This window comes from Chlorocebus sabaeus, chromosome 26, assembly GCF_047675955.1.
Source record: "Chlorocebus sabaeus isolate Y175 chromosome 26, mChlSab1.0.hap1, whole genome shotgun sequence".
In the NCBI taxonomy this organism is placed as follows: Eukaryota; Metazoa; Chordata; class Mammalia; order Primates; family Cercopithecidae; genus Chlorocebus; species Chlorocebus sabaeus.
The window spans coordinates 9415302-9438757 of NC_132929.1; the positions used below are offsets into that span (position 1 = coordinate 9415302).

The 23456-nt window shown below is 44.3% G+C and overlaps 1 protein-coding gene across 4 annotated transcripts in view; it reads left to right on the forward strand.

Moving 5' to 3' along the window:
• Positions 1 to 23456, forward strand: part of RYR3 (ryanodine receptor 3) — a 551601-nt gene that overhangs the window by 317628 nt on the left and 210517 nt on the right. For all 4 annotated transcript variants that reach the window (XM_073012013.1, XM_073012015.1, XM_073012014.1 and 1 more), the window contains exons 22-31: positions 482 to 585; positions 1748 to 1831; positions 4090 to 4249; positions 5750 to 5897; positions 6780 to 6985; positions 7539 to 7713; positions 15228 to 15436; positions 17558 to 17733; positions 18624 to 18660; positions 20290 to 20453. In XM_073012013.1, coding sequence (XP_072868114.1) covers positions 482 to 585; positions 1748 to 1831; positions 4090 to 4249; positions 5750 to 5897; positions 6780 to 6985; positions 7539 to 7713; positions 15228 to 15436; positions 17558 to 17733; positions 18624 to 18660; positions 20290 to 20453 — 1463 coding nt within the window. The remainder of the gene's footprint in view (positions 1 to 481; positions 586 to 1747; positions 1832 to 4089; positions 4250 to 5749; positions 5898 to 6779; positions 6986 to 7538; positions 7714 to 15227; positions 15437 to 17557; positions 17734 to 18623; positions 18661 to 20289; positions 20454 to 23456) is intronic.

Consider the following 23456-nt stretch of genomic DNA (forward strand, 5'->3'; position numbering starts at 1 on the left):
AAACACATGATTAATTTCAACTTTTCTTTTTGATTTTCTAATGTGGCTACTAGAAAATTCGAAATTACAAATATGCTTCACTTTTGTGGCTGACTTTTGGTTCTACTACACAACACTGGTCCCGATTCTGTAGCCTGTCCTATACTGAAGAATGTTCCTCTTCAGTAACATTATGTTTACATGAATTTTGGAGGAGCAAGAGCATAGCCGCCACATGTAACACTGCTTCTCTGGAAAAGTATGTTCGAAATGTAGATGCTTGTCTAGAAATAAATCCACAGAGCACAAACCACTGGCAACTTGGAGACTGTGTGTCTCATTTACTGGAGAGATCATCTGTTTGCCTATCAGCAAGTTGCTGTCTTTGTCTTGCCTGATACGAATTGCCTGGGCCATGTTTCAAAGTATGTTCTGTTCTGTTTTCCCATGCAGTGCCAGCTGTCAAAACTTAAATCACATTCTTTCTTATGTCACCACCTAGATACGAGATGACAATAAAAGACAACACCCTTGCCTTGTGGAGTTTTCAAAGCTCCCCGAAACTGAGAAGAATTATAACCTGCAAATGTCGACTGAAACCTTGAAGTGAGTGTTTAATTGAGCTGAAGTTGCACAAACAATGAGTAGATGATTTAATGCATTATAACTAAACTGCAAAGATATGTCTCTTGCCTGAAAACATGGCACATTCTAATAAATTAGAGGAGATGATGATGAATCCTGTCACAAGAGGATTTAGCATAACCATCCACCATTATTATTGACTATATTTCTTAAGAAACCATTTGCTATTTGCTAGGGACAGGGAAAAGGTAAGAGGCAGAAGAGAAACGTAGAATCAAAAGACCAAGTACCTCCTGCAGTTCACATTAAATAAAGGAAAAAAGATAAAGCATTTCTAAAACCCATTGGGAAATCTGATTTGATTCACTAAAATTCAATTTTAAAATAACTTTTGCTTCTGTGTTGCTACCCATGGGCCTAATTTAGACCTTAACTTTTCTAGCCCAAATTGGTATCTCCCAGTTTGAATTCTTTGGGAACTTGCTACCTATTCTCTTGTCTTTGCATTTCCCTGTTCTCTAGTTGTCACCGCAGAACATTTTAACTTTGTGGTTTTGTTGGCATAACGATACTTGGTAAGGTCCCTTGTCCCACAGGCTCACATGGGATACCTTCAGTTACACTGGCGCTTCTTGAAGGTACAGCTTCGTACTTCATGGTGCTAAGCACAGTTTATGCACTTACAGGCATCGTGCAGTAAATATTTGCTACCTGGGGCTGGGTATTAGAATTCTATCTGTTCCATGGAATTAGAAGCAGCATATATTTCTCATGCAAATTTATAAAATAGAAAAATGTCTCCAAGGGAGGCAATTAACAGATTTCTCTTTTGTAATCTTATGCTTGCTATCATCTAAATTGGGAGTTGGCAAATATGGCACATAGGACAATCAGACCAGCTACCTATGTTTGTAAATAGATTGTTTTTGTAACAGAGTCAGACTCATTGGTTTGCATATTGCCTATGGCTGGCTTTGCTCTGTAATCACAGAGTTGTAGCTGTGACAGAGACGTATGGCTCACAAAGCCTAAGGCATTTACTCTCTGGCTCCTTACAGGAAAATGTCTACTGACCCCTGGTCTAAATGAATGGCTCTTTTCTGTTTTCAACTCAAATGTGAATTAGGGTTCCTTCTGTTCCTAACACTGCAGTTGACCTTGGTCTTCTTCTGTTGTGTCACAGAACCCTCCTGGCCCTGGGGTGCCACATTGCTCATATTAACCCAGCTGCTGAGGAGGATCTCAAGAAGGTCAAACTGCCCAAAAAGTAAGTGATTTTTTTAATGGTTCAAGATTTTAATGCTTTAGCCTGGATGTTTAATCCAGGAGGGTGGTACCAAGACAGACAGCAGCCCACGTACTTGCTAGCACCAGCTCAGAAGGGCTCCCCTGTTTCCTAGATGGCACTGAAGCCCTCAGATAGAAGCCTGGTGAAGAAGTATTTCAGGGTTTTCCCTCTTTTTGCCCCTCTACCTGGACCTCGCACTAATATTGTTAGTTTTGAGCCAGGAGGTGTGGAGACGTCAGATGGATGCTCTGTCTTTGGTCTATAAGAATAGCATTCAGCACAAAAGCTTAAAAATGGTTCACAGTCATGACAGGGAGTCACTCCTCTGGCACTGGACCAGCCTTATAAGTCCTTTGTGGAAAGGGTATCTCTGCCACCGTTCATTTGACCCCCTAGATCTGCCTGTGTCCTACTCTCCCTCTCTCCCGCTACATTCAGACAGAGGTGCACATTTCTTTTCTTTGCACATTGAAATGCTTGCTCGGTGGCACATCCACTGGCTCCCTTGTTTGCTTGCTCTCATGCATGCCAGCAGATGTGCAGATGGAGTCACACACAGGTGTCATCATCACTTAGGAGCCAAGCAGTGCCAGCTTTAATCAAACATTTATCTTCCCCCTTCTTTCCTCTTAACCTTCCAAGATCCACTCTCACACACGCAACTCCTAGCACGAAGAAAAGCACATCTGACAGGCTGCAGTGGGTGGACAGGCTGCTGGCCAAAGCTGCTGAGGTCAGGATGCAACAGTTGGTGCATCCTGCTTCTGCCTGAGAGCAGCGTCCTGAAAAGGTGGATGCAGAACATTATCTTCTACCTACCTACCTACCTACAGTAGACCCTGCATCTCATGCCGCTCAGAGGTCCTGGATGGATTGAGCCCTGGTCTATGGTTCATCACTGTCGGAGTCTGGCTTTGGCCGAGGCAGTCAGTGGCCCTAGGACCACAGATACCTTTTTCTTTCTTTTTTCTTTTTTGAGACAGAGTCTTGCTCTGTCACCCAGGCTGGAGTACAGTGGCGCGATCTTGGCTCACTGCAACCTCTGCCTCCCAGGTTCACAACATTCTGCCTCAGCCTCCTGAGTAGCTGGGACTACAGACACCCACCACCATGCCCGGCTAATTTTTTGTATTTTTAGTAGAGATGGGATTTCACCGTGTTAAGCAGGATGGTCTCAATCTCCTGACCTCATGATCCGCCTGCCTCAGCCTCCCAAAGTGCTGGGATTACAGTGTGAGCCACCACGCCTGGGTGCCATAGATACGTTTAAACTCATATTCCCCCATGGCTGCGACGATCTGCTTTCCTGAGTTTCCCTCCACAGTGTACCCCAGTCTTCTCCATTTACACGGTGTGTCTACCTATGGCTCTTCCACTTCTTCCTGTTCTCAGTCAATTGACAGACATTTGAGGCTGTGACTCTTGGACTGGACAGCTAACTGCTAAGATCACTTTAAGTTCAAAAATTCTCTGACATCCTTTTTTTTTTTTTTTGAGACAGAGTCTCGCTCTGTCACCCAGGCTGGAGTGCAGTGGTGCGATCTTGGCTTACTGTAAGCTCCGCCGCCTCCCGGGTTCACGCCATTGTCCTGCCTCAGTCTCCTGAGTAGCTGGGACTACAGGCGCCCACCAGCCTGCCTGGCTAATTTTTTGTATTTTTAATAGAGATGGGGTTTCACCGTATTAGCCAGGATGGTCTTGATCTCCTGACCTCATGATCCGCCCACCTCGGCCTCCCAAAGTGCTGGGATTACAGGCGTGAGCCACCGCACCGGGCTCTTTTTTTAATTCCAAAAGTAAAAGTTTAGCCTTTACATTTCGACTGAGGATTATTCTGTGCTGCTTTATAAGAAGACATTTGCTAACAAGACCTTGGTTTTGACTTCTTGTGTTTTTGTAGTGGGATGACGGGTTTCTGGTAATATTGCAGCATACTGAATGTGCCCATTATTTGTAGAGAACAGAGGTAGTTTTCTTAGAAATAAAGATGGTTTGTGCTGACCATCTGCTTTTTTCAAGTCTTCTTTGAAATATGTATGTTGGGAAGGAGGTAGGTAGATTGGGGGCTTTATCTATAGACTTGAAACAGAGCTGAGCTATTCGTTCAGCCAAAGAGTGGGACCTGTGTCCGTAGCCTTATTTGCATAGCATTCTTACCATGTGCTCTTGGTCTAAAATCTGGAATGAGAAACTCATGGAGATCTGTTAAAACTGTGTACTTTTACATTTACTTGTAGCTATATGATGTCCAATGGCTATAAGCCAGCCCCTTTGGATTTGTCTGATGTGAAGCTGTTACCTCCTCAAGAAATTTTAGTGGATAAGCTTGCAGAAAATGCGCACAATGTTTGGGCAAAAGACAGAATAAAACAAGGATGGACCTATGGCATCCAACAGGTAAGAAATGCTGGGTCAGGCATGCTGGTGAAGTTAGAAGGTAGGATCATCCATCCACATGCCATTTTGCTTTGGTGTGTGTTAGATCAGGAGGAGGAGGTTGCCTTTGCACTCTGTCCCTCACACCTCACTGTGTTCATTATTTATGGAATCATGGGGCTGGACAGAATTTGTAATGGTCACATCATAGCTCAGCAGTATTTCTGGGATGGTCCCACGTATTGGCTGGTGAGGATGAAATGGAGGGGAAGCTAGCCCAGCAGAGCAGCGAACCAGCTGCCCAAAAGCTTTTACCTCCTTACTTCAGTCCACTGGGCCAACAATTTCTGGACAGAAGTCTTGGCCTGAGCAGGAGGCAGCTTGAAAGCCAGAGCACAGCAAGAAATTAGATAGAGTTCAGTCCCAAACCACGTGGCACGCCTCTTTCCTTGAGATGGTTTCTCTCATCTTAGTAATCACTAGTGGTAGGGTTAGTATCAGGGAAGTTCAGGAGCGGCTATGTGCACATTAGTGAATTCATACTGGAGCCTCCAAACCTGCACGCATCTGGAAGCCAGGAAGAATACAACTGTGGAAACTATGGGGGGAGGAAGAGCAGCAGAGTGAAGAGGTTCAAAACAGCATGTTATACTTATGAGTTTGGGTGACTTATCTCTACAAATGTCCCTATTGTCTTCTTAGTCCCTCCTAAGGAACTGAGAGGGACATTACTACAAATGTGTGTCCTCTGCCATGAAATGAACACACTGTGGCTCTGCCACCTTTTCCGACGTTTCTCTATGAAGGCTTGTCTAGCTGTCATGAGGAGGCTATAGCAACCTAAATCATGACATGATCTTTCATAGGGAAATCATTATACAAATCTCCATCTGCTTTGCCTTGGGAATGGAGGTTTCTAACCAATTCTGTGTTGCTTCATTTTATTCACAGGCTGGTATTATTAAAAGTGGTTTTGTTTTGTTTTGTTTTGTTTTGTTTTGTTTTGTTTAATGAGACTCTCACTCTGTCACCCAGGCTGGAGTGCATGACCTCAACTCACTGCAACCTTCATCTCCTGGGTTCAAGTGATTCTCCTGCCTCAGCCTCCCGGGTAGCTGGGATTACAGGCACTCACCACCACACCCAGCTAATTTTTGTATTGTTCGTAGAGATGGGGTTTTACTGTGTTGGCCAGACTGGTCTCGAACTCCTGACCTCAAGTGATCTGCCCACCTCAGCCTCTCAAAGTGCTGGGATTACAGGCATGAGTCACCATGCCCGGCCAAAAGTGTTTTTTACTGCTAGCTTTGAGCATTAGTAAAATGTTTCCATTTATAGTCATTTAATCTGGAGAAGAAGTGGCAAGTATGTACACTGGTAAATGTGAAGGCACTGAGGGAAGCGCTCATAGACCTAGAGCCGCCAGAAAGCCAGGATCGTTGCTGGGAATATGTGAACAGGGCGAACGGTGGTGAAGGTGAAATGTTATCTTGGCACCTATTTTCCTCTGGCTTCACATAGGATTTGAAGAACAAAAGAAATCCCCGTCTGGTGCCATATGCATTACTGGACGAGCGTACCAAGAAGTCAAACAGGGACAGCCTGCGGGAAGCTGTGCGCACTTTTGTTGGTTACGGATATAACATTGAGCCATCAGACCAAGAACTAGGTAATGAGTTGAGAGTGTTTATTCTGGCCTCAGTTTACTAAACAGGTCCTCCTCTTGGGGTGTCCTAACTTCAAATAGGTCTAACTTGTACTATTGGAAATAGTCTTGGGGCTGAAGAGCACTAGACTAAATGGTGTGATTTTTTATTATTATTATTTGGGAGACCATGTTTGATGTAAACCATCATCCCATTGACAGATTTTCTGCGGTGAGCACTTCTGTGAATTATTCCTACAAGGAATAGGTGATCTTCTAGGGTAGCTGAGCTTTTCAGAATACCTGATCAAAAACCAAGTCACTGATTTTTGCTCTTATTTTCCAAATGTGTGAATATCAGCTTACTTTTAGATCAGGTAATCACATCTCCAAATTAAAAGCTCGTTCAGATTAAAGTCTGAACAACAGCTTAAAATTGATGAGCATGTTATCATCATCCCACGCCCCAGGAGGTATTGTAGGCCACATGGGCAGAGTTGTAAGTCGTTAAGGGCACGGTTTTGAAGTCCAATCTGGGTTTATACCTTTGCTCCTCTGTTCTTTGGCTCTGTGACACTGAATAAATGATTTTACCTCTTTGAGCCTGAATTTCTTCATCAGTAAAATGAAGACAATATTAGCTACCTCATAGGTTTATTGTGAGGGAAAACTGAGAAATGGTCTTTAAAAGATCTACTATGAAGCAATCCCTCAGGCAGTGGTAACTCGTATGGTGATGATAAGGATGATCTATTATGAACAGAATGCCATATTGGATAGTAGTCGACCTATGGTCAGTCTCAGATGTTCTCGTCAAATTCTTTTGAGTAGCGCTACTGAATTATTAAAGGCGTATGTTTTCTCTTTCCCTTCCACACCCTTTGTTCACCTTCCTTCTCGCAATAGCTGACTCGGCTGTGGAGAAAGTCAGCATAGACAAGATCCGATTTTTCCGGGTAGAGCGATCTTATGCAGTGAGATCTGGAAAGTGGTATTTTGAGTTTGAGGTGGTGACTGGAGGAGACATGCGAGTTGGCTGGGCCAGGCCAGGCTGTCGGCCTGATGTCGAGCTGGGGGCCGATGACCAAGCCTTTGTGTTCGAAGGTAGCAGGGTGAGTCCATATATCTAGCAAACACACATCCTCAGACCAAGTTTTCCTTCTCCAAACATTTTTCTGGAAGCTCAAATTACTGGATCTCTGACTTCAAAGTGAGTGGCCACCACCACTGGCTAATGTAAACATAGAATGAGCATTGCCTGGTGACTGTTTCTTTGCTCTTCACTCTGTTGAAGGGGAGCACTGTACCCCAAATCCTTTCTACAATCACCTCCATATCTGGTTTTGCACCCAAGCCCATTGACTCCACTCCAGAGGTGACACAGAGATCACTACGCAGCCAGTATGTCAGGAAATCTTACCAGTTTTCCCTAGAGAGAATCCTGATTATTGCCGTGGCTGTGCCTAGAACAAGAGACTCGGGCTACCTTGTGTATCTAGGTTTCATTTATAACATAGACCACTCCTCCTTGTTGGTTATCCTTGAGTGCCCCCTAGAAATCATGTACCACTACTACTTGGGAGATAATGCAGATACGGTCATTTATCCTGCTGCAGGGGCCTCTAGAAACTCCATTTCTCTAAGCCCTAGAGTCTTGTTTTCTAGGGCCAGCGTTGGCATCAAGGAAGTGGGTATTTTGGGCGTACCTGGCAGCCAGGAGATGTGGTCGGATGTATGATTAACCTGGATGATGCTTCAATGATCTTCACACTGAATGGGGAGCTGCTGATCACCAACAAAGGCTCTGAACTTGCCTTCGCTGACTACGAGATTGAGAATGGTAAATCTAACACCCTCTGCCAACCCCAGCTCCATGAGGCTGGAGAAAAATACAGGGAGAGCTGAGCGAACTCCTCTACTTCCTTATTTGGCCTACACTATCCTTTGCACATTTGAAAATCCTAATGGTGAAGACGATCCCTTAGACTAGCAATTTTAAAGAATGAGGGGAGATAATAGTGATAGTTGGTGTGTGCAGCATACATATAAATTCTGAACTCTCAGATGCGTTAACCAGGAAGCTAATTCCTTGCCCTGTGTCTTGGCATTTTAAGATTCTCCAGGTTTCCCAGTATTACAAAGAAAATGCTTATTGTATATGACTAATGTCCTTGACAGGAGAGGAAAATCAGTGAATTAAAGAATTATCCTTTTATTCTGATTTGAATTGTCAGCCTGCATGTTTGTGTAATTGAACTTGATGCTTTGAAGAGAACCATTGAAACACGAAAGTTAGACTTAGCTATTTCCTTGAATGAAATAGAATTTATTTTGAAATTCAGACACACTGTGAAACCCAACCAGAGTTGCATTTTTTAATGTCCATGAATAGACCAGAGTCAGGGGCATGCTTCCAGCTACACAAAGGAGGAATTGGATCTTATTATTTCTTGTCTGTGTAACTACATTGCGTACACAGGACTCTTAGTATATAGGGGAAACAGTGTAATGCAAGTCAGTAAACTTGCTCCTGACAAGCTCATTGGCTCCCAAAGCGTATTTGTTTGACCTCTCTTGGCTTTACTCTCTTCATCTATATCGGAGAATATAAGGATTGATGAAATAAAATCTAATGTTCTTCACAGATAAAAAATTCAATGGCAATGACTTAACACCTGCTGTGTGAATGCCTTTATTCCCGGTGCTCTGCCACGCTGTTTCCTCCTCACGGACGAGAAGGGGGCTGTTCTGGGTCAGGAGACCTGGACTCTCACCCTGCCTCTGCTCCTGCCTACCCAGGACATCTTAGTTGACTTTATTTATCCATTTGGGAACTCGTTTTCCTCTCTGTAAATGATGAAGGCTCCTTGTAGCCCTAAATTTCTGAGACTTTACAGAAAGAAACATTTCCTACCTAGAGAGCTAAAACGATACAACTGCATAGGAAGAGAGCACAAATACATGAAAGTGTGTGTATGTAATATACATGCTCTTTCCAGAGCATTTTTAGCTTTATAAATGATTTTCGCACGTTTTTTCAGACACCTGTTGTCTAAAATATGCATATCGAACTGTACCTGTCATGGTTTTTCTGAGAGCCAAATATTTGGAGAAATAAAAAGCTTACAAGTCGTATTTTCCTAAAAAGATAAATGATGAAAGTCAAATGGGGTCATATTTTGATGCCTTCCGAAGAAGTTTAAAATCAAAGTTTTAAAGAAATAACTCTGTTTTTGGAGACAAGTGAGAATGACGTTGCCAGAGGAAGGAATGGCCTGTGTGCTGGTTCAGAGGCAAAGGAGAGGATTTCTGTGGGTGGACATCAGGACAGTGTACAAGGACCACCGGGTGCTTCCCAAGCACCCCCGTCACGCAGTGCCCTCCTTCTGAGGCCAGGAGGAAAACAACCTCGGAGATTCAGGCATATCTCCAAGGAAAGTCTTTCTCTGGGATAGAAAGAGTCCAAACATCAGGGCCTTTTCCAGGCTCTACTATTGTGTGAACTGGAAGAGGGTATTTGTCTGTCGAAATCTGAGGAGGAGATAAGAATCTCGTATGTTGTGCAGAGTTACAAGAACTTTGTAAAGTCCAAAGCCTTGATACTCAAGGTATGGTCTGCTTGTTAGCAATGAGGAATCTCAGCCCAACCCCAGACCAGAATCAGAATCTGCATTCTGATGTGACACTCTGGTGATTTGCATGCACACTGAAGTGTGAGAGCAGAGTGGTCTAAAGCATATGCAAATGTGGGTAGTAGCAGTATTCAGGAGCTCATTTGTTGTAAAAAAGATGATAATGCAGAGCAGTAAGTTATCAATGGTGAGTGACTAATACAGAATGAAAAGTCTATATGAATGGGATTTGAATTGCATGTTAAATAAAGAATACAAGATGTCTGTGTAAGGAGAAGGCTAGTCCTGTCAGGGGATGTAACAAGAGTAGTTCTGTGGCTCCAGGAAGCTACAGGAAAGGGTAGAAGATTTGTGTTTGGAATGTATGGATGATGACGCTGGAAAGGTAGGTAAGGTGCAGATTATAGGCTCAAATACTGACACAGCCTTTTCGTGCAAGAAACTATTGTCTTCTCTGAGCCAAGCACCTTTGGAGTTCACCCTCTAGGAAATGAGGGGCCGTTATGGGGTTTGAGCAGAGGAATACTCAAGGGGAGGGATATTTGAGCATATCCCTACTTTTAGAGAGCGTCTGTATTGTAATGGAAGTAACGTCCCATAGGCCTCTTGTGTACAGGGATGTGATTTGACCTTCAGAATAACAAAGTATTATTAGGATGCTGTTTAATAATAGAATTGTACGGTAATGTGTTAGCACATTATACTGTCATATTACGATGCACTTTAATAACAGAGACAAGATGACTGGAAAGCTCTTTCAGTTCTGCAGTGGCTTGTGAGTTGGTGGAAGGGTAGTTATAAGGGAGTCGACGTGCCATTCTTTGATAACAGTAGCCCAAAGGCCTGGAATAACCGCATAGCATCTCTCTTCTCTCTGTGTCAAGTGGAAAGAGGTAGCAATTCTTGCCTTGAGTTGTTAGGAAAAGCATCTGTTGAAAATAAAACATGTTATGCATTGTAGCGCCTACCATCCCCCACCCCATAAAGCAAAATGCCCTGCTTGCTTGTGTTGTTCTGGTCACCAGCATGTCAGCTTTGATTTCAGCCATTACCCCAGTGGGAGCTGGGCCATGGGAAGTCTTTTGCCTTTCTGGGGAAGCAGTGCAGGCAGATATTGTAGTTCATGGCTGTTTTTACCTCTGGCTTACTTATAAGTTGTCATTTCCATCCTCTTATGCATCATCGATTATATGCCTTTATCTGCTTCATTAGAATTTTCTAATTAATGTTCCCTCCCCTGGTCCCTGGACTGGACCATCACAGCTCTCAGTGTTGTCTAGATACACCTAAAAGTATCTAAGAGCTCAGAAGCCTCCAAGGCAAACCCTTTGCTATTAGCCTTCTCTTTTCCTCTGTTTAAAGGAAAGGCAGATAAAATCCAGAACATCCTGCTAGACCTCAGAGTGTGACATCGGGAAGAGGCTTTGGTGTGGTCTCCTGTGCTGCCTCTCTGCCAGGCGCTCCCCCGAGGGACATCCTACCTCCTGTTACAGCTTTGGTGTCTGCAGGGGCAGCCTCCCAGGCCGTTCCTGCCCACTGACCTGTCGGGTTTAACAGATGCCTCATTTCTGTTGGCAGCTTTTCAATAGGCAGAAAATGAAACTTATCTGCAGGAAGTGTCACTGCCACCTGCAGGCACACACGCTGGTACCCAGGGTCCCCTGTCATTCTCTCTCCAGATGGGTCTTGTGTTTCAGAAAGTGGCTGTGGCAGGGGAGCGTGGCCTATTGTTTCCTTTGTTTTCTGCAGGCTTGTGACCATCTCCGTGTTGTCCTGTAACTCTGTCTTTGCAAAGCTTAGTAGGAAATGGGAAGGAAGGGGTACAACATGTGCTGCTGGACTGAAACTCCCAGAAACACCCCAGGAACGGTCTGAGTGGTCATCTACCACCCTGTCTCTAAGATGTCAGCTTTTCCCTTGCTGGTAGCTATTCTCTTTTTTGTGTTCCTTTTGTTTAAAATGGTTTGAAAATGGATCTCTCCTTTGGATTTTTGAGAGCGCTGGTTTCTTTGCAATCTCCTGGAATTTTAAGATTACCCTCCTGCTCTCCCTCTTCCTAATCAGAAAACCAGTATGAGGCCTTATAATACCGAGTGTATCAGAACTGGGGGTCCTCTACAAAATATAAATGCATATATTCTTGCCATTGCTTTCCTGGGACAAGAACTTCTGTATAGAACTTGACTGAAGACTGTGCCGTCTGCAGATTTTCTTCTCAAACCTCTGCGGAGTTGTCAGCATGATCGTATCTATTAGGCTGCATGTAGGGAAGTGGCATTCTTTTCCCTCTTATTTTTTGTCTTCTCCAGTCTCATTTGAGGCTACGGGTTAATGAAGCTGTGTGCAACATGGAAATCCTTCTTTATGACAGTCAGATAGTAATGCCACATGACCTTGCCCAGGGGATCCTTTTAACCAGGTGAATTCTGGAGTGCACGTGGTGGGCTGTGTACAGGTAGCCCTTTTCCTCTAAGGACCCTGGAGCATGTTGCGGTCATGGGTCTCCATCTGTCTAATCTAGAGACAAACAGGTGAACTACCTGACACGTTGGAAAATCATTTGAAAAGCAATGTAACTGATACAAAGCAAGTTAGCTTACATGACAATTAGGAAGCAGGCATCCTGGCCTCAGTCCGCATTGTTTGCTGTGGACTCCTGCTCAGGCAGCTTCGTTCACATGCTGATTCTGCAGTTTACCAGGTAGCAGATGTTGAGCAAGTCCACTTTCTAGGTCTCAGTTTCCTCATCTGTAAAATTGGCATAATAATGAGATATATCTGCAGAGCACGAAGCCTGACATTTACAAGGTATTTGGTAAATATTTGCTATTGTGGTTTATCATGCCATGGTTGTTCCCCCTTATCTATCTTTCCTGAAGAGTTATAAAGTTACAAGATTTTTAAATGCCTCAAATAAAGAAGTTTTAGAAATGCAGATGTTAGCTAGATCCTCCTTAGCCAAGTGGAGGGAGCTGATTAAATGTATCTAGTTATCGAATCATTTTCTCCAGGAGAAAGCACTGGTGCTTTATGAGATTTCGGATGTTCTCTTTTCTGACTCAAGCCTTAGATTTAGCTTTTCTGCTGCTGTTTTACAGACCTGTCCCAGCCACGTCCACTTAGCCTCCTGGAGGTCCCCAATACTCTGTGCCTCCCATTGCTCTTGCATCCATGACTTTTGTTACACCCTGTCTTTTCCCATGGAGTGTGCAACTCTCCTTGTAGAGAAGGCTTCTTTCTGCCCCACAGGGGCCACACTTTACTCCCTAGTGAATGCAGTCCTCTGGCCCCAGTCATAACTACCATTGAAATCTGGGGCATTCGTCCCCTGAGCACTCACTCCCTCTCACACACTGACTGGCAGCTGGCCTATGACTCGAGGATAAAGGATCTCATCCCATTTTGTCACTTGCCCTTCCTGTGATCTTGGTCAAGTCCATTAACTCCTCATGTCCTTAGTTTTAGCCTTATTAAAGTGCTGTCCTCTCTACTGATGCTTAGGAATGAGGAGGAGCTCAACATCCTTAGGAAAAAAAAGAAGTCTTATGCAATTATTACCTTTTCCCCCTTACGTTGTCAATGGGTCTGTGACTAGGACATTATTTTTATGTCCTGAGATCAGATCCTCATTGTTGCTGCTTCGCACTGAGGCTTTTACCCCTGCTGCTCACTTATTGCACCGCCCAGGGTCATGGAGAAGAACGGAATAGGGAGGTTTTCTTAAGCTGTCCTGTTCTGTGGACATCAAGGCTGGACTGTTTCATGATCTTCATGTTCACGGCTCCAAGATAACCCTATACTGGTGGCTTTCTTGGTTCAGTTACCTCCCTTAGTAGAATAACCCAAATACTGTCTTGAGATTAGGGATGGTTTACAGCAAACACATTCACTGTTTTGTATTCCATACCTTGTCCCCACTTCTGTAAGCTCCTTGGGGTTGGGATAGTTTCTTCTTCCTTCACATCTTGTCGTGGCACATAGCAAAACCATCTTTCCCAATGGGGAGCCTAGAAATTTTACTGGCAAGCAATTCTTCTTCTACACTGTAGTCAGATTTCCAAAGGTTCTTTATTTATAAACATGTCTGTCTATAGAAAGGAAATGGTTTCATCCATTGCAGCCCCTGTCACAAAAATACCAGAAGCATAGTGCTCAGGATGTTACATGCACAGGTATGCAACATCCATTGACCAGTCCATTGACTGTCCTGAGAGGTAGGGGTCCTAGTCTGTCCTCAGTTGGCAGCACTACGAGGAGGCTTTTTGTACAAACATCACTGCCGGTTTGCTAGGATCACATTGATATTCTCTCTTATTTAGATACGGTATTAAACGCGTCTGTATCCTAAGTGAGTTTATAGTTTCTAAAAGCAACCGCATAGCTTGCAAGAGATTTACATTTCACTTACGTAACTTATTATTTACATAGAAACTTTGTGGCTTAGATAATAGTATATCAACCTCCATCTAGGAAGAGGGCATCTTGGCCTTGGTGTCTATGAAAGAAAGTTTTTACTGTTAGATGTAAATGCTCCCGAAATTGGCCTTTAAATGTCCCCTGAAATGACCACTCTTATCCTAGGGAGTAACACCGCTTTCTTCTCTAGGGACCTCCAGCCCCTGCCTCATCCAGCAGCCCCAGAACTACTCCTACCCTTCCAGGCACGCTCTGCAGCCTCCAGCTGTCCTCCAGCCGCCTCCCTGCCTCTCACATCCTCCCAAATCCAACATAATTAGCGCTTTTCCCTGTGTTGCTGATTTGTTGGTCCACAATTATGATGTATAAATAGCCCACAAACAAGAACACCAAACAATTTGAACTTCGGCTTCGGTCTGTTTTGAGTGGTAGTTTTTTTAACATGATCAGGCTGCAGATGTGAGCTTGGAGAGATGATAGCTGTAGGAAGGAAGAGAAGAGCTTTCTCTGGCTCGCGCTTGAAACTCTGCCTTCCTGAGTAGGCAACGAGGAGGACCGTGGGCTAGGAGACTGGGTGTTTGTCAATTGTATTTTGTTAACAAGCACAATCATAGTGCTAGCATTTAAAACTTCTTAGAATCCTACTCTCAAAATGTGAAGGACCTCTCATGTCACTGGGGAAGATGCTGGGGTCCAGAAAACTTGGGCAACTTGCACCAAGTCTTTTTTTTGTATTTTAAATAAATTTTATTTTGTATATTTAAGGTATACAACATGATGTTATGAAATACATAGAGATAGTAAAAAGGCTACTACAGTGCAGCAAAATAACATATTCATCATCTCACATAGTTACCCGTCTTTTTATTTTTGTGGCAAAAATCTCACCAAGTCATTCTTTAGTCTCACTGCACTGTTTTGGGTAGTATTTAAATTTTCCCAGGGCCTAAGATCAATTTTAACTAAGGGACAGATAAAGAATTTCACTTTTTCTCCTACTGGTTTTGCCTTTCCAGTTGATATTTATTTATATCTTAAGAATATTCTCTACTGGATGATTTTTTTCCCAAATCATTTTGAACCAAGCTCACTTTTCTTTCCCATGTACCATGGGCAGTGGTGGTCTCCATGTGGCCTCCTGTTGTTGATTTTATGTGCCAGGAAGGAAGAAAGAAAGAAAAAGAGGATTGTGTCCCATCTGTCCTACTGGGAGTCAAAGCCCTTAAGGAAGAACAGATTCAGCTTCCTCACAGTGTCCTGGGCTGGTGCCCTCGGGCTAAAGCAGGGCTCTCTAACTATTCTGCAGGCTTTGTGCCCATCTGCTGTCTGGGGCTGTCTCAGATTGGCCGCATGAATCTCGGGACAGATGCCAGTACCTTCAAGTTTTATACCATGTGCGGTCTCCAAGAGGGCTTTGAGCCTTTTGCTGTCAACACGAACAGAGATGTTGCTATGTGGTTCAGCAAGCGCCTCCCGACGTTTGTCAACGTGCCAAAGGACCATCCACACATACAGGTAATGTTCCACAACGTGTGTGGCCCTGGCAGGTCAGGTGGGCCAAGGCCCGAAGCCCCCCCCAGGTCTCCTGTCAACAGGCAGCTGCTTACCTAAGTCCATGCCCTGGCCACTTACCAGCCACCTCCCCGCTGGCCCTCAGAGCTGCAGTTGCAGGCACCTTAATTGGGGCCGCCCAGTGGCATCTCACGAGAGACAGCAGCCTTGCACGTACAACCCTGCAGATCGACTCTCAACATTTTGGTCCACCGCATTTGCTCTGGATGTTCCTATACTGTATTGTCATAGTAATACAGTATCTGGAGACCTTAAACCTTTTTTTTTTTTTAAGTTCAGGCTGGGTGTGGTGGCTCACACCTGTAATCCCAGCTTCTTGGGAGGCTGAGGTGGGAGGATCCCTGAGCCCAGGAGTTCGAGGCTGCAGTGAGCTATGATCACATCACTGCACTGTAGCCTGGGTGACAGAGAGAGACCCTGTCTCTTGAAGCAATTCTTTTATTTAAAAAATTTACGCCGGGCGCGGTGGCTTACACCTGTAATCCCAACACTTTGGGAGGCCGCGGCGGGCGAATCACGAGGTCAGGAGATCAAGACCATCCTGGCTAACATGATGAAACCCCATCTCTACTAAAAATACAAAAAATTAGCTGGGTGGGGTGGTGGGCACCTGTAGTCCCGCTACTCGGGAGGCTGAGGCAGGAGAATGGTGTGAACTTGGAAGGCGGAGCTTGCAGTGACATCGCACCACTGCACTCCAGCCTGGGCGACAGAGCAAGACTCCGTCTCAAAAAAAAAAAAAAAATTAAAAGTTCAGTACCTATATTCAAGATTATGTGTACTGAACATGTATGTTCTTACCCACCCATGACTTGATGTCTTGTAGAACCTATTTAATTTTTAGATAATATCGCCAAGATTTTAAGCTGACATGTGATCATTGAATAATCTATCCCCATCTTCTAGGGGGAGCAGAGAGGAGCCAAAGATTGTAAGGAGCCTAACTTTGGTTCTGGCCCTACATCGACTCAGATTTGCCTCTGTTTTGGTTCACAGACCATGGTTTTTCCATGGTGGATGGGAGAAGAGTGTTGATTAAAAAAAAATACCAGACAGATCAGCCCCTTTGCAGCTGTAGTCAAGGTAGATTCAATGGTTTGCTTCAACCTCACTGTAAGTTCCTTCACTCATCCTCCCATCTGAATTCAACAAGTATCAACCTTAATGCCCCACTTTCTTCCTCAGTTAAATAGTAGAGACTTTTATTTCTCTGATTCCTCCCTAACCATTACTTTAGAAGAGTGACTCTTAAACTTTTAGAGGTCATAAACCCCTAGAGGCCCTCTGCTTAGAAAAATATAAAACCATACAAATGTGAAGTATTCTCATAGGACCCAGGACACGAACAGCTCTCCAGAGAGCAAAGAGAGGCTCAGATTGTAAGAAAATTATTATTGTAAGCCTCAGTTCATTTCCCCTGTATCCCCGCATTTCCCTCTCCACACACATTGCAAAAATCCATTTCTGACCTTTTCTCCCCCAGCTGTGCCCCCTGCAATGCTTGTGTCTAGAAACTGCAGCTTTCTCCAGTATTGGGAGGAGGCTCCAGGAGCCTCAGCCTTCAGACCATGACTGTGGCAGAGATGAGAGCTGGGCTGGGTTGGGAGGGTGCCCTCCTCAGGAGCTGGACATCCTTCCTGAGCTTTGGGATTACTTTTGCCCCTTCCCTTAGATGTTCTCATGCCCAGTGACAAGCACAGCCCTTGGAAAGATTATCTTCTTTAGCCACTTGCCCCCTGCCCTAAAAGTTGAGCCTCTGTGGACACTATGCTGTGTCTGCCAGATGCCGCCCCACTCTGGCGCATTTATTCTCCACCCTTGGCCTTACAGACAACCCACTGAGCATGTTTTTAAATCTCTAATTTCCCTAGCCAGGAGCAGATCTGTTTCTTCCTACAGGACAAGGCCCAAGTAATGATGAGAATCATAGTTTGATTATCACTGGACACAACTTACTTCTGTAGTTCACAGAATACCTTGGCATGCACGTCCATGAGGAAAGAAGGGACTGGGTCAAGGTCAGGCCCTTTGGTATGTCAAGGTAAGGACTCGTCCTGTTTCCAGGTCATGAGGATTGATGGCACCATGGACAGCCCTCCATGTCTCAAGGTGACCCATAAGACATTTGGCACACAGCATAGCAATGCCGACATGATCTACTGCCGCTTGAGCATGCCTGTCGAGTGCCACTCTTCCTTCAGCCACAGCCCCTGTCTGGACAGTGAAGCTTTCCAGAAAAGGTGAGGGTGAGGCCTCCAGTTCTCAGAGGCACTCATTGTATCTGCTGTAAAGCCTTTCTGCTTTTTACCCTAATTCAGCACAGGAACTCCATAGATAGAGTTCTCTCTGCCTTCAGCCAGGTAAAAAAAAAAGAGAGAATGTGTGTGCACACATGTGCATACAAATACACGTGTGTGTTTGTGCTGTGCATAATTAAGGTGCCAATCATGCTAAACAGACGCATCTGGTGGTAAAGTTTCTGCTCTTCTTGAACTCTGAGCCCCTACCTTCCTTGCTGCCACAACTCCTGTGTTTTGTGAGGGCATAAGAGGGTGCAATTATTTTTGGTGTTGTGTGTAATTAGAAGTTTCTGGAGGCAGATACTGCCTCCTTTGCATAACTATGGGCATTGTCCAACTCTGCAGCTGTGTGATTCATGGGCAATGTGTCTTCTTTCTTCCTGATAAGGAATATATTCCTTGTTGTCTTTTTTTCCCCTGATGTCTATTTTTAATCATTGATGTATGTCTGCTGCCTGGAGCCGTCTTGTTGGGGTTTCCTCTAGAGTTTTGCTTTCTACCAAGCTTTTAAACAAGCACAGCTGCTTGAGAGAATAGGATAACCTATTCAGAGGTATCCCTGCTTGTACTATTGCGGTCTTCCATCCTCACTCTCAACTTACCATCTAACTTACCATCTGGGCTAAGGGATAAGAGTTGGGAGTCACATCCCTGCCTTTGTTAACAGCTTACAAATGAACAGTCCCAAGACTAGTTGCAATTACTTGTGTCTAGGAAGCAGCCACTTTCCTAAACTTGCCCTGATCATTAAAGGTAGATCAACTGCCTGTCGGAACAGTGGGATTCTCTATACAGCTGAATAACTAAAACATGGATTATCTTTCCCCCAGGAAACAGATGCAAGAAATACTCTCTCATACAACAACAGTAAGTAAATGTGCTCAATTATGGTTTTAATTATTTGATTCTTCGTTGTGCCTGGTAATATGCCCCTTACAGCAAAGATCTGTCTAGAGATCCTCTTTAATTGCCAATTACTCTGTCTTTTAATATCCATCTTGATGCTTCCAGAACACATCTATGGCATTTCTCAAGTGGGGAAAAGAAATACAGTTACTCAGTGCAAAGCAAAAGCTCTACCTGGAGCTCCTAATTGGGCATCTTTGGGTACTTGTTGCCCATTGGCCATCAGGAACCTAACACTGCCTTTCTGACTGAAATGAGCATCAGTGGAGGGCGCTCAATTCAATCTTTTGGTTTGCTTTTTTTGTATAAACTTTTGTGAGTCAGCTCCCCCATGTCTCTGTGCAGTACTAGGAGTGATGTTAAAAGCAATCAAATGAGAAGAAGAGCAAGAAGTCAGCACAGAAGGTGGAAGCTACTTTTGGTCCCTAGACAGTAGTCAGAAAGCACCTCCTGATTTTTCTTTCTTTTGCTCATTCTTCTTTAGCATCTGGCAAAAAAAAAAAAAAAAAAAAAAAAGTTTATGGAAGCAATGCATGTGGGTCAACCCTTCTGTAAAGTTATCCAACAATCCTGAATTTGTAGATTCACCTTCATCAGGAGTAAGATTCTTGCTGCAGTGAATCACACACTTAGTGTGTGTGGGACACTGTGCTTGGCACATTGTCACCTTCCCATTTAATCTCCATTTAATTCATTTAAAATTAATCAGCAAGCCCTGAAATGGATAATATTATGCATAATATTATGCACAGAGAGGACAAATGGTTTGTCCAAAGTCACTTGATGAATACCTGGCAGTGTCAAGATTCAAACCCAGGTTTGTTTAGCTGACCCTTTTTTCTTCCAGTCAAGAAAATTTGACAGACTACAAGTAAGAGCCACTTCATTAAGAATGAATCTGCTCAGTTTCATAAGGAAAATGATGAGGTAGTCACCTGCCTCAGTGCTGTAGCTATTGTTGTAATACAGTGATAACCCCATGAACTGTGTGAGCCCTGCCAAAAACTGCAGTACTTCTCAATACTGCCTGTAGTTGAGTGTGACAGCTACATAAAGCACATTTGGCCATGACATGAACTCTTTCTTAAGCAACCTCTTTCAAGATTTTCCAGAAAAAAGCACTGGACCTCCTTGTAGAAGGAGAAAGTGTAACAGGAACGCTCTGAGCCTTGACCACACTCTCTCTGAGGGCAGGGACTGTGCCCGCTCTCTCCTGCAGCCCAGATCTGCCCTGGTGCCCAGGGGAGGGTTAGGGCTCTGTGCTGCCATTCTGAGCAGCTGCCACTGCTTCCATCCACAGCATCTCCTGGTTTGAGCACCAGCGTCTTCTGGGCAAAGGGTGGTAGATTAGCTTAAGCATTTGCTTTGCCAGATGCTACAGCAAAATAGAAAGGAAAAATTAGGAAGCCAGAATACCTATTCAGCCTTCCTTCCAGATCTAGCATGTAGTCTACCTCTACTAGTGTGCCCTTTTCCAGAAAAAAAAAAAAAAAAAAGGGCCAAGTGAGCTGCTGTGTTATTTCTGCCTCTTGGGCGCCCTCTCCTCAACTGGATGGGGGCCATTGACTCCCGTCTGCCGTCTCTCCACAGCAGTGCTACTATGCCATCCGCATCTTTGCTGGACAGGATCCATCCTGCGTCTGGGTCGGATGGGTGACTCCAGACTATCACTTGTACAGTGAAAAGTTTGACCTGAATAAAAACTGCACAGTGACTGTCACCCTAGGGGATGAAAGAGGCCGGGTACACGAAAGGTAAGGGGGCTTCCAAGTGGCAGGGTTAGCCATCGGGCTTCTCAGTCCCTCCCTCCAGTCTTTTTCTTCCATCCCACACCCAAAGAAGGAAACATCTCAGCCTCTCTTACAAGGAGAAAATGAAGTACAGGCTTCAAATAAACAAACCAGTACTATGACAGTGAGAAAAAGTGCTAGTGAAAATAGAGAAGAATTTCATCATGTATATAAACTGTGACCCAGGGATGGAAAATATAGACAATGGGGTACGTGATCTCTCTCAGAGATTTTTCCAGGACCTCTGGGCAAGTCCCAATTTCTACAACATCAGAACAAGACAGAAAATCTCTGGGTGCTTGAGAGAAGTTGATTCAGAAGAAATAAAAAGATGTAGCACATCACACACTAACTGGTACACTCAGAATTCCTCCTCCCAAGAGCTTATAATGGTTGAAAGCATAAGGAATCAAAGAGACATTGAGACTTCATGAGTAATAACCACCAAATAGAAATTAGGAAACTTGAGGGGCAAGCACATTCTAGGCATACCATACCCTCCACCCGGTCTGCTGGCACTGCCAGAGAAGCGATTGTTGGCCAGATGTGCTCCAGAGGTGACTCAGGAGACTGTGGCTTGTGGTTTCCCTCTGTTCCCCACCTACTTGAGGTACAGGAGCATCTTTTCCCTATACAGCCATATGTAGAGATGTCGTAAGTTGTTTTTCAAGCTGGCCTTTGCTCCCTACAAAGACAGGAACATCTTGCAACCAGTGCCCTTTAGAGAATATTGGCTCACCAAAGACTAGTGGCCAGAGGTGAGTCACAGTCACTGTGTCATGAGGGACCAGCAGCTGGTTAAGAGTGCTGGCTTAGACCGGGCAGGGTGGCTCATGCCTGTAATCACAGCACTTTGGGAGGCCAAGATGGGCAGATCACGAGGTCAGGAGATCGAGACCATCCTGGCCAACATGGTGAAACCCTGTCTCTAGTGAAAATATGAAAATTAGCCGGGCACGGTGGCACATGCCTGTAGCCCCAGCTACTCAGAAGGCTGAGGCAGGAGAATTGGTTGAACCCAGGAGGCGAATGTTGCAGTGAGCCAAGATTGTGCCACTGCACTCCATCCTGGCAACAGAGCAGTACTCTATCTCAAAAAAAAAAGAGTGCTGTCTTTAGAATAAACTGCCTGAGTTTGTAGGGATATGACATTGGACCAGTCACTTAATATCCTTGGGCCTTGATTTCCTCATCTATGAGATGAGGATAATAGTTTCTGTTATCACGGAATATTGTGAGGGTTAAATAAGTTAATTTATAGAAAAATTCTTAGGACAGTGCCTCAACTCAATAAATTTCAACTACAGTCATTGCTTAGTATCTGAGCTAGATTTGCCCCAGCATCTTCCACCTATACCAAAATCCACTCATACTCAGTGACCACAATCAGCACTGAACCTCGGTATAGGAAAAGTCAGCCTTCCCTATACGTGAGTTTTGCACCCTGTGAACACTGTATTTTCAATCCATGTGTGCTTGAAAAAAATTCACCTGTAAGTGTACCCATGTATAATGGACCCATGCAATTCAAACCCATGTTTTTCAAGGATCAGCTGTATAATTATTATTCTCGTTATTGAATGTCCATCATTATAAGAGCCAAAATAGATACTATGAGCAACATCTGGTTTAGATTGGAAAGGAAAGGATTCTAAAGTGATTGACCAATCCAGGCTTTGTTCTTCAGCCAGAAGAAAAGGCAGAAGTCTCCACTTCATTTGAGTTTGTAATTCCAGTTTGCTGGCTCTACCATACGAGATCGATTACTTGATTTATCTGAGCCTCCATGGCCGTACTTACTGTGGAAATTAACTAACATTTTAGCACCTAGGAGAAGACATACTATGTAGTACACATTCAATAATTCTTACTTCTTTGTCCTACGTAATAAGAAATAAATACAAAATCCGTTTACAGATGCTTTAGGACATTTTGAATTTAGGTCTTTAATATATGACCAAAGCCAACCGTTTCACATTCCCACAGCTTGAATACATTATTAATTGAATTCCGTATTAGTCATCAGTATGGCTAGCATCTTAATCACTAAAAAGTAGTACTAACATGGCTGCAGTTATGGAACTCTAATAATGCTATATAACTCCTTGAAAGAGGCTATTGGCACTGGCCCCTGCCTGAGGGCATTCACAGGAAGTGAGCATGAGGAGGGCATTCACAGGAAGTGAGCATGAGGAGGGCTTTCACAGGAAGTGAGCAGACCCATTGTTGCCCCAAAGGAGAGGACAGGAAATTAATGCATGCTTACCATGGGGGAAAGTGATAGACTTCTACAGGCAGAAGGAACCTTGGCGAATCCTAATTGAACCCTTGGTTTTTCAAATGAGAACATCATCCCGAGAGGTGAAGCAACTCTCAGAATTGACAGAATCTATTCCAGGACCTACCCACCCCACGGTGCCAGATGTACTGTCTCTGCCCCTGTGTGGCTTTGCCCTCCATGCTGAGGACCACACCAGGAAGCCAGGCTGAGTCACATCGCACTGACCCTAAGATGTTTAAAGGGGCTGCTCTTGCATCAGGTATAGCGTCACCCTTTGATTTCACTTGAGAAAAGTCATGTCATGTCACTTCAAGGGACCAGGTGCCTGAGCTGACGTACACCAGTGTGGGTTTAGAAGGAGAAAGAATCAGTCGTCTCTTGCCCACGGTGGGGAGCTGTGAGAATCACCTCAGCCACTGCACATCTCCACAGCTCACCTGGGATGTGAAATCCTACAATTAAGGAATCAGGCTTTGGAGCCTTAAGGACTTTTTCATTATTACAGTTTGATGTTAAGTGTAAATACCTGTAATGGAGTTTTGTATTCTGGGGGTTGGTAGACAGAAAGCTAAGCAAGGCACCTAAGTTGATGGTTAGCCAGTAGTGTGGGAGGCAGAACTCCAAGGCACTGGGAAGGACAGGGGCATGTAAGTCAAGGTAGTGGCAAGGTGTCAGAGAAAAACTAC